Source organism: Pogona vitticeps, chromosome 1, assembly GCF_051106095.1.
Source record: "Pogona vitticeps strain Pit_001003342236 chromosome 1, PviZW2.1, whole genome shotgun sequence".
Lineage (NCBI taxonomy): Eukaryota > Metazoa > Chordata > Lepidosauria > Squamata > Agamidae > Pogona > Pogona vitticeps.
The window spans coordinates 28,517,735-28,533,445 of record NC_135783.1 but is presented as its reverse complement, the minus strand read 5'-3'; the positions used below and the strand labels follow the sequence as shown (position 1 = coordinate 28,533,445).

General features: G+C 41.6%; 2 protein-coding genes across 8 annotated transcripts in view; one reads left to right on the top strand and one right to left on the bottom strand.

The window, feature by feature from the left end:
• TRAF5 (TNF receptor associated factor 5) overlaps nt 1-11,815 on the bottom strand; it is a 48,221-nt gene extending 36,406 nt beyond the window's left edge. For 3 of the 4 annotated variants that reach the window (XM_020794649.3, XM_072989981.2, XM_020794647.3), the window contains exon 1: nt 11,677-11,808. The gene's annotated coding sequence lies outside the window, so the exon portion shown is untranslated. Of the gene's footprint in view, nt 1-11,676 lie in introns of all 4 variants that reach the window. The other variant, XM_020794648.3, reaches the window with a different exon arrangement.
• Nucleotides 11,756-15,711, top strand: part of LOC140704447 (uncharacterized) — a 45,143-nt gene continuing 41,187 nt past the window's right edge. For 3 of the 4 annotated variants that reach the window (XR_013540320.1, XR_012083648.2, XM_078382939.1), the window contains exon 1: nt 12,610-14,054. Coding sequence is in view for 1 of the 4 variants with exons in the window: in XM_078382939.1 (XP_078239065.1) it covers nt 13,728-14,054 (327 nt within the window). In the remaining 3 variants the exon portion in view is untranslated. Of the gene's footprint in view, nt 11,869-12,609; nt 14,055-15,711 lie in introns of those variants that run through there. The other variant, XR_012083649.2, reaches the window with a different exon arrangement.

Below are 15,711 nucleotides of genomic sequence, written 5' to 3'. Positions count from 1 at the left end.
GCTTATAAAAGCTGTCAGAGGGGGACTGGTGAAGTCGGTACAAGGAGTGGTGAATGCCTCCTTGCAACAGGGTATCCCAGCATACTAAAAGGAGGCAACAGTAAGACCATTGTTGAAAAAGCCCTCCTTGGATCCCACAATACTAAATAATTACTGACCAGTTTCTGATACTCCATTCTTAGGCAAGATGCCGGAGTGGGTTACGGCCTCTCAGCTTCAGGAGTTTCTGGATGAGATGGATTATCTAGATTCATCTGAATCTGGCTTCAAATCTCACTGTGGTATCCTTCTGGCCCATCTCTGGGATGGGACTTGGAGTCACTGTCTTACAGTGGTTCTGGTCCTTCCTGGAGGCCAGAACACGTAAGGTGGTGCTGGGGAAATCCTGTTTGACACCCTAGCTGCTAGGGTCTCTCAGGATTCTGTTTTGTCTCCTGAGTTATTTAACATCTACATGAAACCGCTGGGAGATGGTGTCCAGAGTTTTAGGGATCTAGGCAGATGATACCCAACTCTATGTCTCCTTGCCATCTAAATTCAAGGAAGCTGTTTTGGCTCTAGATCAGTGTCTGATGTCAGTAACGGACTGGATGAGGGTAAATAAACTGAAACTAAATCCAGACAACACAGAAGGGCTCCTGGTGAGTTAAAAGGCAGATCAAGGAATAGAGATGCAGCCTGTGCCTAATGGGGTTGCAATCCCAGTAAAAACACAGGTGCGCAGCTTGGGGGTGCTCCCAGATTTGTCTCTGAGCCTGGATGCCAAGGCTTCAATGGTGACCAAGAGAATGGAAAATTAGAAATAGTGCACCAACTGTGCCTGTTCCTGCAGAAATCTGATCTGGAGACGGAGACACATTCCTTCATTACATCCCGGCTGGATTACTATAACATATTCTACCTGGGGCTGCCTCTGGAAAGTGTTTGGAAACATCAGCAGGTCCAAAACATGGCTGTCATATCGTTAACCGGGGCTGGTCACAGGGATCATATAACACACACCTCAATTGCAGCTGTTCCACAGGCTGCTGATCTATTTCCAAGTATAATACAAAGTGTTGGTTCTGATCTATAAAGCCCTAAATGGCTTGGGTCCAAGCTATCTGAAGGAGTGCATCTTCCTGTATCAGCCTGCCCAGGTGTTAAGATAATCAGAGGAGGCCACAAATTCTGGCTCTACTCACAAGGAGGCACAGTGGAGAACTGAACTCCCAACCTCTGGTTCCATAGCCAGATGTCTAAACCACTGAGATATCCAGCCAGCTTATAAAAAGAGAAAGCTGGGATAAACAAAATACTTTAAATAAAATAAAAAAGAAATAAATAAAGCAGTCCCACCAGCTGAGTTTATACCTCACAGTAATCTAGAGACCAACATACAGTACTATAATTACATTATTGGCATTTATTCTACACTATATTTGAAGCTATCATTTTCTTTAATGTCCGAAAATCACCCTTGATGAGATGATTTTACTGGGGGCTGCAAATTTTGGACATTAAAGATTCCCACAGGGCTGCCAATGACTTTGATACAATGAAGCGGTCATATGGGGGCGTCAGGACTGGAGGAGTGGCATTTATATCTTACAAAGTTACACAGAATTAATAAAGATATATCAAATAAATGCTGGAGGAACTGTGGACAAAAAACGTTGGAACCTTGGAACACATGTGGATATCTTGCCACAAAATAGAAGCATTCTGGTGTGAAGTAATTAGATGGACAGAGACACTGATTAATAAAAAAAAATGAATGAAACATTATTGTTATTCTCAATATTTACAGGGGGAAATGAGAAACTTGAAAATAAAGAATTAGTAGCAAATCTTATAGGGACAGCAAGATCAGAGATTGCTAGAAATTAGAAAAACGCCCAAGCTCTTTCATTACACGCATTTATGAATAAGATATGGAATACAATGCTGATGGAAAAAATTACTAATAAAATTAGATTATATAGAGGAGAAATAAGACATAGTCAATTCACTGAAAGCTGGAAGCCTCTATTAAAACATGCCAATAAAATAAATGTGGAAACACATGACTCAGAAAACAATTTGGAGCATTTAGATTGTTGGTTGATATTTTTCTAAGATGAAACAGGGAATGGCGGAAATGTGACTTTATGAAATGTGGGAATAGCAGGCGGTCAACAGTTAAATTACATAATAAAATGACAGATTACTATGTTAAGCCTTGTATGTATTACTTGTAACATGATGGATTGTAATATTTAATTTTTTTTAAAAAAGGACTAGAAGAGTGGAACTTGGAACTGGAATATCTTTATTCTGGAAAAAAAATGCTACAACTATGATGGCATGGCACTGGGAACAGCTACTATATCTCATAGTGTTTTGTTTTTTAAAAAAACTAGGACTATTATGTTCTTTTAACTGATAGCCACCTTAAATTCCCTACGAGGAAAAGGGTGGCATACTGAGAAGAGAAACAACAACAACAACATTAACAAGAAGAAGAAGAAGAAGAAGAAGAAGAAGAAGAAGAAGAAGAAGAAGAAGAAGAAGAAGAAGAAGAAGAAGAAGAAGAAGAAGAAGAAGAAGAAGAAGTGATAGTGGTAGTACAGTAGTAGTAGTGGCTATGGAAATCTCTCATGAGAGTCTTTTGATTGGTCCCCTCTCCTTCCAGTTTTAAGCTGGTTTTTAAGATTTTCTTTAAAAGTTAGGCATTTTATCTGTTAATAATATCTGTATCACATTTCTGATTATGTCTGGTGTCTTATTTTGGTTTCTTTGCTTTTCTTGCATTTTAAACATTTTTTTTATAAAGTTACCTTTGGTTTCATGTGACACATAACTGGCTGAGGACTGATAACTACACACAGATAAATCAATCTGAAATACAGATATCCATGTACTCACTTAGGAATTAATATAACAAAGATTAAGTGTATTGTTTTTTTTCAAAAGAAGGACAAAAAATAAATAGTTGTTATATCTAAAACCATACTTGGCACTTTTAAAAAGAGATCTTAACAATACTGTTCATTGTAATAAGGAGACAGGAATACTGTGTTTCACAGTTACAATAATAATCAGCCTGTGAAACATAGTTTTGCCACACTGATTTATTTGTAAGGGTGATCTCAATTATATCTGACTAGTAGATCTATCCAACTGCATGGATTAATTATAGAAATGCAACTCTTGCACCAATGATTTTTTTTACTGACAAAATACTGTACTTTCACAGGATGAAATATTGTCCATCTACTACTTAGCTACATCTAACCAGGCCTACCCAGTAGCTAAACCCATGGCTCAAGGAGCCTTCCTGCTCGGTGTCAGTAGCTGACACAATTTATCAGAGAGAAGACTGATCTGGCAAGCTGAGGTTCTGCAACACTTAGAGGCAGCAAATGGCTGCTGCTAGACATGAAGCAGCTTCCAGGCTTACCCAGTGTCAGGTCTGCAGATAAAGGGTCAACATGATCATCATGCTTCTCATTTTTAAGTCTCAGAATACATCAAACCAGAATGTCACCAAACACACATGATAGATATTAAGTCAACTCAACCAGGAATGATTAAACAAGTGGTGAAGTCTCATTTGATTTCAGTTTTCAAAGGGGCAGCTGTGTTAGTCTTTTCAGTGCATATAACCTGTTGTGTCAGATGAAATCATGTTGCATCCAAAACACAGCAACCCCAGTAGAGGTTTCCAAAGTATTTGATATATTTAAGAAATGCCACTCTGCCCCAAATAAGTTTTGGAACCCAGGTTTCCTAGTCTATCATTCTATCTGTTACACCATAAAGGCATAATGCACATAACAGACACACATACAAACACAAAAGTATTGTGACACTTTCGAATAAAGTCTAACAGATTTATTTCAAAGTGAGCCTTTATGGATTCTAAGCAATTTCTTCAGTCACCAATGAATATATGATTCTTGAACTGAACATGTGACTTCATTTTGGGTGGATCATTTGTATGTGTGTTAGTATAAGAAGAAAAGAGAAAAGAAGCAAATAACCTGCTACAGTATTAGAAAGAATTTATATCATGGTGACCTAAGTGCCTCAAAAACAACTACGTATAAAGAAGTTGAAAACGAAGAACTGGGAAAAGTTTGCTGATAAATTAAAATATAACCTTATAATCTTTTTACACAGCTTAGTACAGCAAAATTATTGCTGCTATCCTATAAGCATTTACACAGAAATAAGTTGCATAGAATTTAATGAGGTTTATTTTGGAACACACACACACATATATATACACACACCATCAGTTACTACGTAATACCTTGCCTGTAGATAATAGTTATAAATGTTTAAAAGACAGTAATACATTATATTCGCGAAGGCTTTCACGGTCAGGATCTAATGGTTGTTCTGGGTTTTTTCGGGCTCTTTGGTTGCTGTCCTCTGAAGATGCCGGCCACAGAGACTGGCGAAACATCAGGAAGAACAACCTTCAGAACACGGCCAAAGAGCCCGAAAAACCCAGAACAACCACAGTAATACATTATCAAGTTAGCACATTAACATTATGTTAATTATGCTCTAATACATCAAATAGTAATTCAGCCATTTAGCTTTCACATTGTAAATGCCACAAATACCTTAAACCAGTAAGTATGACTGAAAGTAAAATGTGCTTATAAAATTTATCCGACATCACTTCTTTTTTTAAACTACAAGATATAAGAATTCTTAAATAATGGAAGTCTAACAAACATGAGTCAAAGTGCTCTGCACTATGTGAACACTGACTTTTTTCTCTAGTTTTGCACAGGAACAAACAATCTTTCATTATTCACTTTGAATTCCCACAGTGTTCCTGCAGTGAACAGAGGCATTGCTGAAAGATTTACTTGGCTGTTCTTTAGATTGCTCAATTTCAAATAATGGATTCAATCACTGCACCATAATTATGGATCTTGTTTTTTTTTAAATTTAGCTCTGATGTAAAATTCTGATGGGCACCCACCTTATAAAAGGACAATTACATAGTTCTTATGCATTACACCTACAATCCATCAGCTTGGACCTTCTTTGGAAGCAAGGCAAGAGGGATGAGCCTTGCCATTACTACACTGTTTAAAAAATATTTCAATTTCTGGCTTACAGGTTTTGATGCAGAAGAAGTATTAAAAACCAATACAGCACAAATTGGTCACTCCAATTTCACAGAGTGGTAAATCTCCATTGTATTGTCTGAATTTTAGAGGAGCAATCCAAGATCCTGAACTTATTCTGGGAGACAGTTACTTTGGATAGATCCTGTAAAGTTCAGACCAAACTCCAGAGCAAATTGACCATCTCCACAACATATAACCAGTCTTTACAAGATATAGGAAAGCCATTAGCTTACCTTTCAATCTATGAGTCAGTGGTTGAAATCCTGTTGTGTAGCTAAGCTGGTAGAAGGGAAATGGCATAACTCACAGAAGCAAATTGTCACTAATCAATATGTCCCTAACTGAACTGGTCATGTGTCAAGCCACCTCAGTGCTACGCAACAGAGAACTCAAGTAGGGATTTGTTAATTAGTAGGAATTTGCTGCTCCAAGTTATGCCATCTTCTTTCTGCTGGTGTAACTATACAAGAGGATTTTGGCTACTTGTGCAAATCTCAGTGGTGTTCGAAAAAGAATTGCATAACATGCAACATCTAATTGACAAGATGCTAAGACTGCAACTGGACATGTGTCCGGCAGCTTTTCAATCAACCAAGGCAATTTATACTATTCCTTTGTGAACACCACTAATATCTGCAGATGTATCATAAACAAAACTGATTATCAGTTTCATATAATGATTTAATCGCAACATTAATGTTCTACCTGACTGGACAGTGTCTGCAAAGCAACTAACATGAATTTGACACAACTACGGGAGGCAGCGGAAGATAGGAGGGCTTGGCGTGCTCTGGTCCATGGGGTCACGAAGAGTCGGACACGACTAAACGACTAAACAACGACGAATGTTCTACCTAAAAGTACAGCTTCTCCTTTAACATTATACTGTTAAACATGATACTGAAAAAACAATAGTCTTGGTCTAGCACTCAGAAAATATTTTCTGTTTATAATTCTCTGTCTCTGTCTCAAAGTGGGGAACAAAAAATAACTGTTACTCATCATGCAGTTTCAAAATCCTTCAGTCTGGCAGGTTCATTTTTTGGGGTTCACAAATAATTATAGTTCTTCTGCACATTTTGAAAGCAAGACCTATTTACATCAGCTAAGTACCACTCCAAAGCAAACGTTCTTAAGAGTTGTATCTCAATGCTCCATGCTAAAAAAAAATCCTATTAAAATTTAAAGGCAAAACCAAAAGAAAAATAAAGAATAAAAGAACAAATCATAGGAACAAATATGGTCTGTCACGTTCTCAGGGGATTCAGCAGGTGTAAGTCCAATAAGGCAGTCCAAGGTCAGGGAGATCAAAACAGATGGTGAATTGTCAAAACCAAAACACAAACCATAGTCCAAAGTCAGAGTCCGAGAGCCAAGGGTCAGGAGAGCAAGGTTCAGGTAGTTCAGGATAAATAAGAGTGTGGATGCAAGCGATAGAATTGACTTGTTGCTTCCACAAGTTTCCAGACCTCTGTGTACAAGTGATGCCTCGCTTAGCGATGTTAATCCGTGCAGAAAAAATCGCTGCTAAGTGATAACATTGCTAAGCGAAAATAAAAAGCCCATAGAAACGCATTAAAACGTGATTAATGCATTCATATGGGCTAAAAACTCACCTTTAAGCGAAGATTCTCCATAGGGGTGGCCATTTTCGGTTCCTCTTAAGTGAGGAAACACAGCGGGTGGCCATTTTGTTTACCCGGCGGCCATTTTGAAACCGCCGATCAGCTGGCCGAAAATGAAGGCTTGCGATGATCACTTCCCATAGGGACCATCGCAAAGCGATCGCTTTTGTGATTGCAAAAAATCCATCGCAAAGCGATTTCATCGCTATACGGAGTGATCGCTATGCGAGGCGCCACTGTATATAGAAGCAACAATCATCTCATTCCTGGGAACTCCATCCTGCTAAAACTCTGGACTGGCTGGTCTGATATTTCTATGAGAAGCATGCATGCGAGCTTCAGATCTCTGTGTTGTAAGTTTCTGCTAAAGCCTATCTCTAACTCTGGCCAGTAGGGGAGGAGAATCTGGCAGTGATTCATCCTAATTGGAGCTGTCTGTGATAACAGAGCGGCCTCTGGTTCTACTAATTGCCCTACACTTCTCTAGGCTGCAATTAACTCCTCCAATTCCAGGTCTTTTTCAGCTGAACTCATGACATGTTGTGGCATCTGAAAGACTGTTATATTTTAATGCCCACTTTCCTGGACATTATGTATTTTGAACTTCTGTTATGCATTCCCAAGCAAAACTACATTCCTTTATGTATCTTTCTATCATTAGAAACTTCTGCTATTTAATAATCATCATGTGCTATCAAGTCAGTTTGACTTATGGAGACCCATTTCCCAGAGTTTTCTAGGTAGAGAATATTTAGAAGTGGTTCACTATTCTCTTCTTCTGGGGACACCCTGTGATTGTGCAGCTTGCCCAAGGCCACACAGGCTGGCTCTACTCACAGGAGGCACAGTGGGAAATTGAACTCCCAACCTCTGGCTCCACAGCCAGATAACAAAACTAGTGAGCTATTACTCCAGACCTGTGCTCTGTTTTTAAAGCTCTAAAGCACTAAATAAAAACCAAATTCCCTCACCAAAAATGCAAGTGCTTCTCAGAAAAAAGAGCCAATGGCAGTGATAGCACCTCTGCCTCCATACTAGCACAATTACCAAACATGCAACCTCTACTTCCAAGCACATGTTATTAAATGGGACTTTGGCCCTTGTTATGTCTTCGAGTAATATACTGTTCTATATCCTGACACTGTTGTTGGCACTAAAAGGGATACAGTACAGTGGTGCCTCGACTTATGAACATCCGGAATTACGACCAGCTCCGGCCGCAAAATTTTGCTTCAACTTGTGGCCAGAGCTTTGAATTACAACCAAAAAAAGGCAGGGGAAAAAGGCAGGGAATTCAAATTGCTAACTGTTAGTAGGCTGCTTCTTTGTAGCTCTTTTGCCCCAACGGTTAGAGTGTGTGTGATCGGAGGAAGCTTCAGACTGCCTGGTAAGGTAAATTGCTGCTTTTTGCTTTTTAAAAACTGTTCTGGGTCAGTTTTGCAGTGTGGTTTTGGGCTGGGGGGGTAGTATTTCTGTGCTGGGATAAGTCTTGGGGGGTTTGTTTGCTTTTTGGGGTTTCCCCCATTTCTGATGGGTCTTAGGAGAATTGTTTGCTTTCTGCTTTGCTTGTTTTGCATTTCCGATGGGTCTTGCACGCTTTGCTTGCTTTCTGCTTTGCTTTTTTGTATTTCCGAAGGGTCTTACATGGTTTGCTTGCTTTTCTCCCCCCCCCCGCCCTTCGGCTGGAACTGATTAATCACGTTTCTGATGGGTCTTGCAGTGTGTGTTTTTTTGGTGATTTTTTGGGGTGACTTTTTTCTTCGGCCTAAACAGATTAATTGCATTTCAATGCATTCCTATGGGAAATGGTGCTTCGACATGACCATTTTGAGTTATGACCATCTTCCGGAACGGATTAAGTTCGTAAGTCGAGGCACCACTGTAAATCTGGGATGGCTTGTGGACTGAGTGCTGAGGGTGCCTTACTCACCACCTACTCAAATTTTTGAAGGGTGTCTCCTTACACTGGTTACATGCTGCCTATGTAACATGTGAAATGCCAATCTGCAAAGACTTCATATTCATGAGCAGACTTAAGAAAGGAGTCCACAAAAATCTGTAACTTCTCAAAAAAATGTTTTTAAAAAGTCTGTCTACTTTCAGTTCAAACAGCTGGTTTCACAAGGTTCTCCACATAACCACCTAGAGGATATTCTCACCACAGATATAAGCCTGTTCACAGTTATGTTATCTAAGGAGCACTTTACTTTTAAAGGACAGATCCTTCTCTATGGGAAAACAGAGCAGCTGCATTTTTGAGCCAAAAAAAACTCCAAGTGTATAATGCTCACATGTGCAGAATGAGACAAACGAGACTGATTTCCTAGTTGAGGTACTGGAGAACAGAAAAATCCACACATGCATAACCATGGTATAAAGAATTCACAGTAAGTTTTATAGTGTATGAAAGAGGCATCCTGAAACCTTTAGCTCTATGACATAACACTCTGAACACAAACACAAGTTATCTCATAATCTCTTTAAACTATCCGTGATGGAAATCAGCTTTTGTGGACTAATGTATAAACTTGCTAATTTATAAACTTTCTGTGGAACCTGCATTTCAACCTTGTAACTAAGGGCTATTCAGTGCAATGGGAGTGCAATCTAAATCAAGATTCCTCGGAGTCTGCCTTACTAAATTCAGTGGGATTGACTTTTAAGTAGACATGTGCAGGATTGCATGCATCCAGTAAAGTGAGGTGTAATCCATAAAAGCTCCTCTTACAATGTTTGTTAGTCTTGAAGGTACTATGCAACTCTTCATTCCATTACAGGGTGCTAAGAATTTACAGGGTGCTAAGAATGGGAGTGCCTGACCACCTTATCTCTCTCCTGAGAAAGCTATATGTGGGACAGGAAGCAACAGTTAGAACTGGATATGGAACAACTGATTGGTTCAAAATTGGGAAAGGAGTACGACAAGGCTGTATATTGTCTCCCTGCTTATTTAACTTATATGCAGAATACATCGTGTGAAAGGCAGGACTGGATGAATCCCAAAACAGAATTAAGATTGCCGGAAGAAATATCAACAACCTCAGATATGCAAATGATACCACTCTGCTGGCAGAAAGTGAGGAGTAATTAAAGAACCTCTTAATGAGGGTGAAAGAACGCAAAAAATGGTCTGAGGCTCAACATCAAAAAAACTAAGATCATGATCACTGGTCCCATCACCTCCTGGGAAATAGAAGTGGAAGATATGGAGGCAGTGACAGATTTTACTTTCTTGGGCTCCATGATCACGGCAGATGGTGACGGCAGCCACGAAATTAAAAGACGCCTGCTTCTTGGAAGGAAAGCGATGACAAACCTTGACAGCATCTTAAAAAGCAGAGACATCACCTTGCCAACAAAGGTCCGCATAGTCAAAGCTATGGTTTTTCCAGCAGCGATGTATGGAAGTGAGAGCTGGGCCATAAAGAAGGCTGATCGCCGAAGAACTGATGCTTTTGAATTGTGGTGCTGGAGGAGGCTCTTGAGAGTCCCCTGGACTGCAAGGAGAACAAACCTATCCATTTTGAAGGAAATCAACCCTGAGTGCTCACTAGAAGGACAGATCCTGAAGCTGAGGCTCCAATACTGTACTTTGGCCATCTCATGAGAAGAGAAAACTCCCTGGAAAAGACCCTGATGTTGGGAAAGTGTGAAGGCAAGAGGAGAAGGGGATGACAGAAGACAAGATGGTTGGACAGTGTCATCGAAGCTACCAACATGAATTTGACCAAACTCCGGGAGGCAGTGGAAGACCGGAGGGCCTGGTATACTCTGGTCCATGGGGTCATGAAGAGTTGGACACGACTTAACAACTAAACAACGAAAGCATTTCTCAGATCAAGAGGATAGCTAGTGAAGGGGTACCAAAATGTATAAAGACCAAGAAACCATAGAGTATGTAAAATGCAGAAAGCTACATTAGTCATATAATCTGAAAGGAAAATTACATATTATTGCACCTGATCATTCAAGATAAATCGCATGGGATGGGGAGAGATGCACAAGATGGAGAAGAATTTGAGGGGGAAAAAACCTTGGAGACTGGTTTGGATGCAACACAACATTATTGTTTATAGCTGCCACAATCCTAAATCAGAATAATGTTGACATCCAGCCTCCGGCAGAAGTACTTCAGATGCCACTGGATACTTCACTGTTTTTGCTGCAGCAGACTAAACTGCCCCTTTGGATAAGATTACTTGGTACATTTTTAATTTCTCACAGGCACAGCTGAAGTGATGTGTTTTGTTTACCTCTTTTTGAGGCAAACCCATAGCACTTTTGAATCTGTAGGAAGTTTAAAACCCACCAGTTTAAAGAACTGCCTTTTTTTTCTGTCACCTCTCCTGATTTTTGCCTCTGGCTGCTATCCTAACCACACTGACTGCGGAGTAAATCCGGCTAAACTCAACCACACTTAATTCTGAGCAAAGGATTGCGTTGAAAGGTGACAATCCAAGGGTACCTATTTGAAGAAAATCCTCACTAAATTCTCTTGTAATTCGCTCCGGGGGGGGGGGAGAGGCATAAAACTGGGCTGTAAATAAATAGAACTGATTGTGCCATTTTCAACCAGGAGTTATATGGTTCCTGCACATCCATATGTATCGACGGCTAGTTGCTTCAGGGCTAACACATTTACTGTATAATATCCGACGCTTTTGTGGAAAGCAGCCCACTTCACGAGGCGCCCGCTGAATTAAGTACTGTACTTCTATGGAAGCACATATTCACACATACAAGGAGGGGGCGGTTTAAACATGAAAGTCAAGAGAGACCCGAAATGCACAAGGTACTGACAGCGAGAATAGTCTTATTTCAAGCAAACTCCTCTAGCGGTAACCTAACACCAAACTAGCAAGAAGTGTTGGCGACCATTAAAAAAAAAAAAATCCCGAGCAGCAGGACTTGCTCGCGGGCCCGAGAGCCTGTCTTACCGGGGGCGCCTCTTCGGGTCTCCTCCTGGAGTTCACACGCGCTCCTCGCCTCAGCAAGCCACCCCGCTTGCGCCGGAGCCGCCCAGAGGACAGAGACGCTGCTCCCACCACGCCGGCCTGAAGCGCTCCCGGAGTGGCTTTTCGGCAAATGCCAGCGGCCAAAGCGGGTAGGCGCAGCCTCGTCGGAAGGAGGTGCACGTGGGGCTGAAGGCGGAGGAACGGGACGGGCGCTTTTCGGGGGTGGGCGAAGAGGCTGACGTCGGCAGGCGCCGAGGGGAGGAAGGGGGGGCTGCGCTCGGCCAAGTCCCGGTTCCGGACGCCTTACTTGGGAGGAAAATTACGCACTCGCACGTTAAGCGCGTCCTACTCGAAGGCGCAGGCAGCGAAGCCTTGGGCGAGCCAGTCTTAGGAGGCGGGCTTGGCTTTCTCGGAAGCCAAGGCCAGGCAGTTTTAAGGGCAGTTACTCCCAGGGAGGCTCGCCCTGGGGCGCCGCCCGCAGCGTAGTCGCTGCCCTCCCGTGGCGCCCCCTTGGCTCTCGGTGCCTTCCCGCCCTCTCTCCCGCCCCCGCCCGGGCAGGCTGGCTGGCAAGGGCGCCTCTCCGACGGGGCCGCCACGCCTCCGCTTTGTTTCCCCGAAGAGCAGCCGCCGCTCGGCTGGGGGGGGGGGGGGAAAGGGAGCGCTGCCGGGAAGGAGCCAACTTTTTTTCTTCCCGCCGGCTGCGAAGCGAGAGGGCGGAACGGGCGAGGCTTGCCGGACTCCGGAGGAAGAAGGGAAGGGAGCGGGAGTCGATTTCCCACACAAGCGCCCACCCCCACCCCCGCTTCGGCGCGGTTTTCGGTTTCGTGAGACGACGGAGAGTCGCGTTGACTTGTGGGAAAGGCGGGGTGCCGGCCAACACCTTGCACCGGCTCCGGCCGAGAGTTACTCTGAAGGAGAGGTCAAGAGCTTTGCAGAGCCCAGCCTTGGGCGCGCCTTCTGTCAAGCGTGCAGAGATGGCCGGATTGGCGCGCAACTGGCATCCTGTTTTGATAAGAACGTACAGCTCTTTCTTCAACGTTCAGCTCTCTTTCCGTGCGAAGTCCTACCTATGAGGTTTTAAGGCGATTTTCTCTTGAAAACTGTTGGGAGAAGTGGTGTGGCTGTAGTACGTAGAGCGGAGAGGGACAGGGCCACTTGGACAGGTTTGGGGCCAATTTTTTTAAGCCAAGGGTCTTCTTAGACTGCAAGAGGCCTCTGTGACTTTCTGAAAGGAAAATCACTCCAGTGTTCGCTGGAAATACATTCTCTCCAAAACTGACCAACCTCACTCCGGTTGTTCTTCGGATAAAGTGGAGGCAGCCACAGTGTGCCTCTTCTGAGTTCTGTAAAGGTGGTGCATAAATGGAACAACTACTAGTTTAATGTGAAGTCTTAAATACAACTATTAAGTAGGCAGTAAGCTTCATTGGTGTGGTAACCCAATGTGGTGTAGTGGATAGAGTGACAGACTCAAACCATATGCCACCAATGCACCTAGCTACGGAGAGACACTACAGAAATTGCAGTCCACTCACAACTGCCTTGACAACACCACAGTTGCCATGATGGATGTCTTTATAGTAACATTCAACACAGAATTGGACTACAGCCTATCAGGAAAACCATTCAAAATGAAGACAAAGTAACCACCCTCTGCAACTTCAGGCTTTTACAACTGTTTCACCTTTGACAATAAACCCCCATCTCTAGATCAACACAACTGCCCTGCATACTTGCTGGGCACCACAATATGCAAATTATTCATGGCTAACTTGGAACCTTTCTTTAATGGTTGCACCCAAAAACCACTCTATCTGAGATACATTGATGACATTTTTAAATCTGGATCCACACAAAGGAAACTACAGAAATCCCATTAGGATTTCAGTAACTTTCACCCTCACACCAGCCTCAGCCTGGACCAATCTACATAACAGGTGCACTTTTTGGACACCACTGTGAAGCTATAACATAGACATCATAGCACCACACCGTACTGAAATCCCTCTGATTGATATACTGTACATACTTGCATGCCTCATGCTTCCATCTTGACCATACCACAAAAATTATCATTTACAGCCAAACACTTAGGTATAATCACATTTGCTCATACCCACAAGACAGAGACTCCAAACTTGATCTGCAAAACACATTTCTCAGACTACAGTACCTATCCAGTATGGTTATGGAATAAACTAACCAGGCAAGACAAGTACCAAGAAGAGAGGCAAGACAGACCAAGGAGAGAAAATGACCAAACAGCTATCACTTTCAGTCCACAACTGAGAACACTCACATGCATCATAATCTTCACCCTATCCTGTAAAAGAAGACTTCACTCTGCCAAACCCCTGAAGGTAGGTATATAGTGTACTGTACTTGCTTACAGATAGCCCCCCAACTTCAAGCAGCTATTGACACATAATGACCTACACAACGCTGATACAGAGATAAGGACTAAACCCTTACTAATCCAGATGTCAGGCTCCTCACATCTACTCTGGCAACACAAATAAAGGCCCTAACATTACACACAAGATCAGGGGTTCATTTACTTGTTTCTCTGCTAATGTGTACTCCAACACTGGAGGCATTCAAGAAAAATTTAGACAATCACCTGCAGGGGGTTGGACTCAATTGCCTTATAGGCTACTTCCAACTTTATTATGATTCTATGAATGTGTTGCAACATTCTCTAATTTTCCAGAGTGCTACACGGGAGCTTTTCCCTGTGCGTGCAGAGTTCCAGCTGTGACCAGAAGCTGTGCTCTGGTCCAGCACTGCATGGCTGCATTGGTTAAAGGGACTATTAGTTCTATGCCATCCTTTGCCAACAAAGCCTCTCTGCACTCTACAAAGAACAAACAGGGCAGTCTCTGGAAAATAGTAAATGAATATAAATTAGACAGCAGGAATGCCAATACACAAAAATCTGTTTAAGAACAGATCAGTCTCCTGAGACACTTTACAGGATTTGAAAGTCATGAATGATTTGGGGAAAGAAACATTGCAGAATAACACTTCAAAGGGAAACAGCTGAGATAAAATATATACAGATGCTAGGGACCAATTTAAAAGAGTTAAATATTCTATTTGTGGATGAATATGGATAAGGATTACATCATACAAACATATGAAGCTATATTGAGTCAGAGCACTGAATCCTCAGTCTGGCCTGGTTGACAGTGGCTTGTCAAGATCTCAGATAAGAATTGGCCCCATCACTGGATAATTTTTATTGTAGATACCAGGAAATGAATCTAGGATCTGCTTGCAAAACATGTCATCCATCAATGAGCTGTGTCCCTTTCCTCATATGTTTTGCTGGCTTGATTTTTGAATCATTTTCAATAATAGCACGATTATTCACAACACTAGTGCTCCATTCTATTACTTTAACAATAGAAAACACAATGCAACACAAATTATAGACTAATCTGATCCAGCAATTCTGTGCATGTTTCCATCATCATCATCATCATCATCATCATCATCATCATCATCATCATCATCATCATCATCATCATCATCATTATTATTATTATTATTATTATTATTATTATTATTATTATTATTATTATTATTATTATTATTATTATTATTATTATTATTATTATTATTATTATTATTATTATTATTATTATTATTATTATTATTTCATTGGTCAATTGACCAGATGGGCAGGATATAAATACAATAAATAAATAAATAAATAAATAAATAAATAAATAAATAAATAAATAAATAAATAAATAGGGTCAGGGAAGATTGTAGGTAAGGGGATTTGGAAAGGAGTAAAGGATAGATTAAAAATACAGAATGTGGCAGAGAGAGAGGGGTTACCTACCTGTAAAGAGAGGGGTTACCTACCTGCAACCATGGTTCTTCTAGTGGTCCTCTGTTAATCCATACAAATGGGTTGTTCTGTGCCTGTGCAGGACATATTGGACGTTTCTAGAGCTTAAAAACATGATAATGAGACGTTCCCCTATGGAGCACATGCTCCGCCCTCCT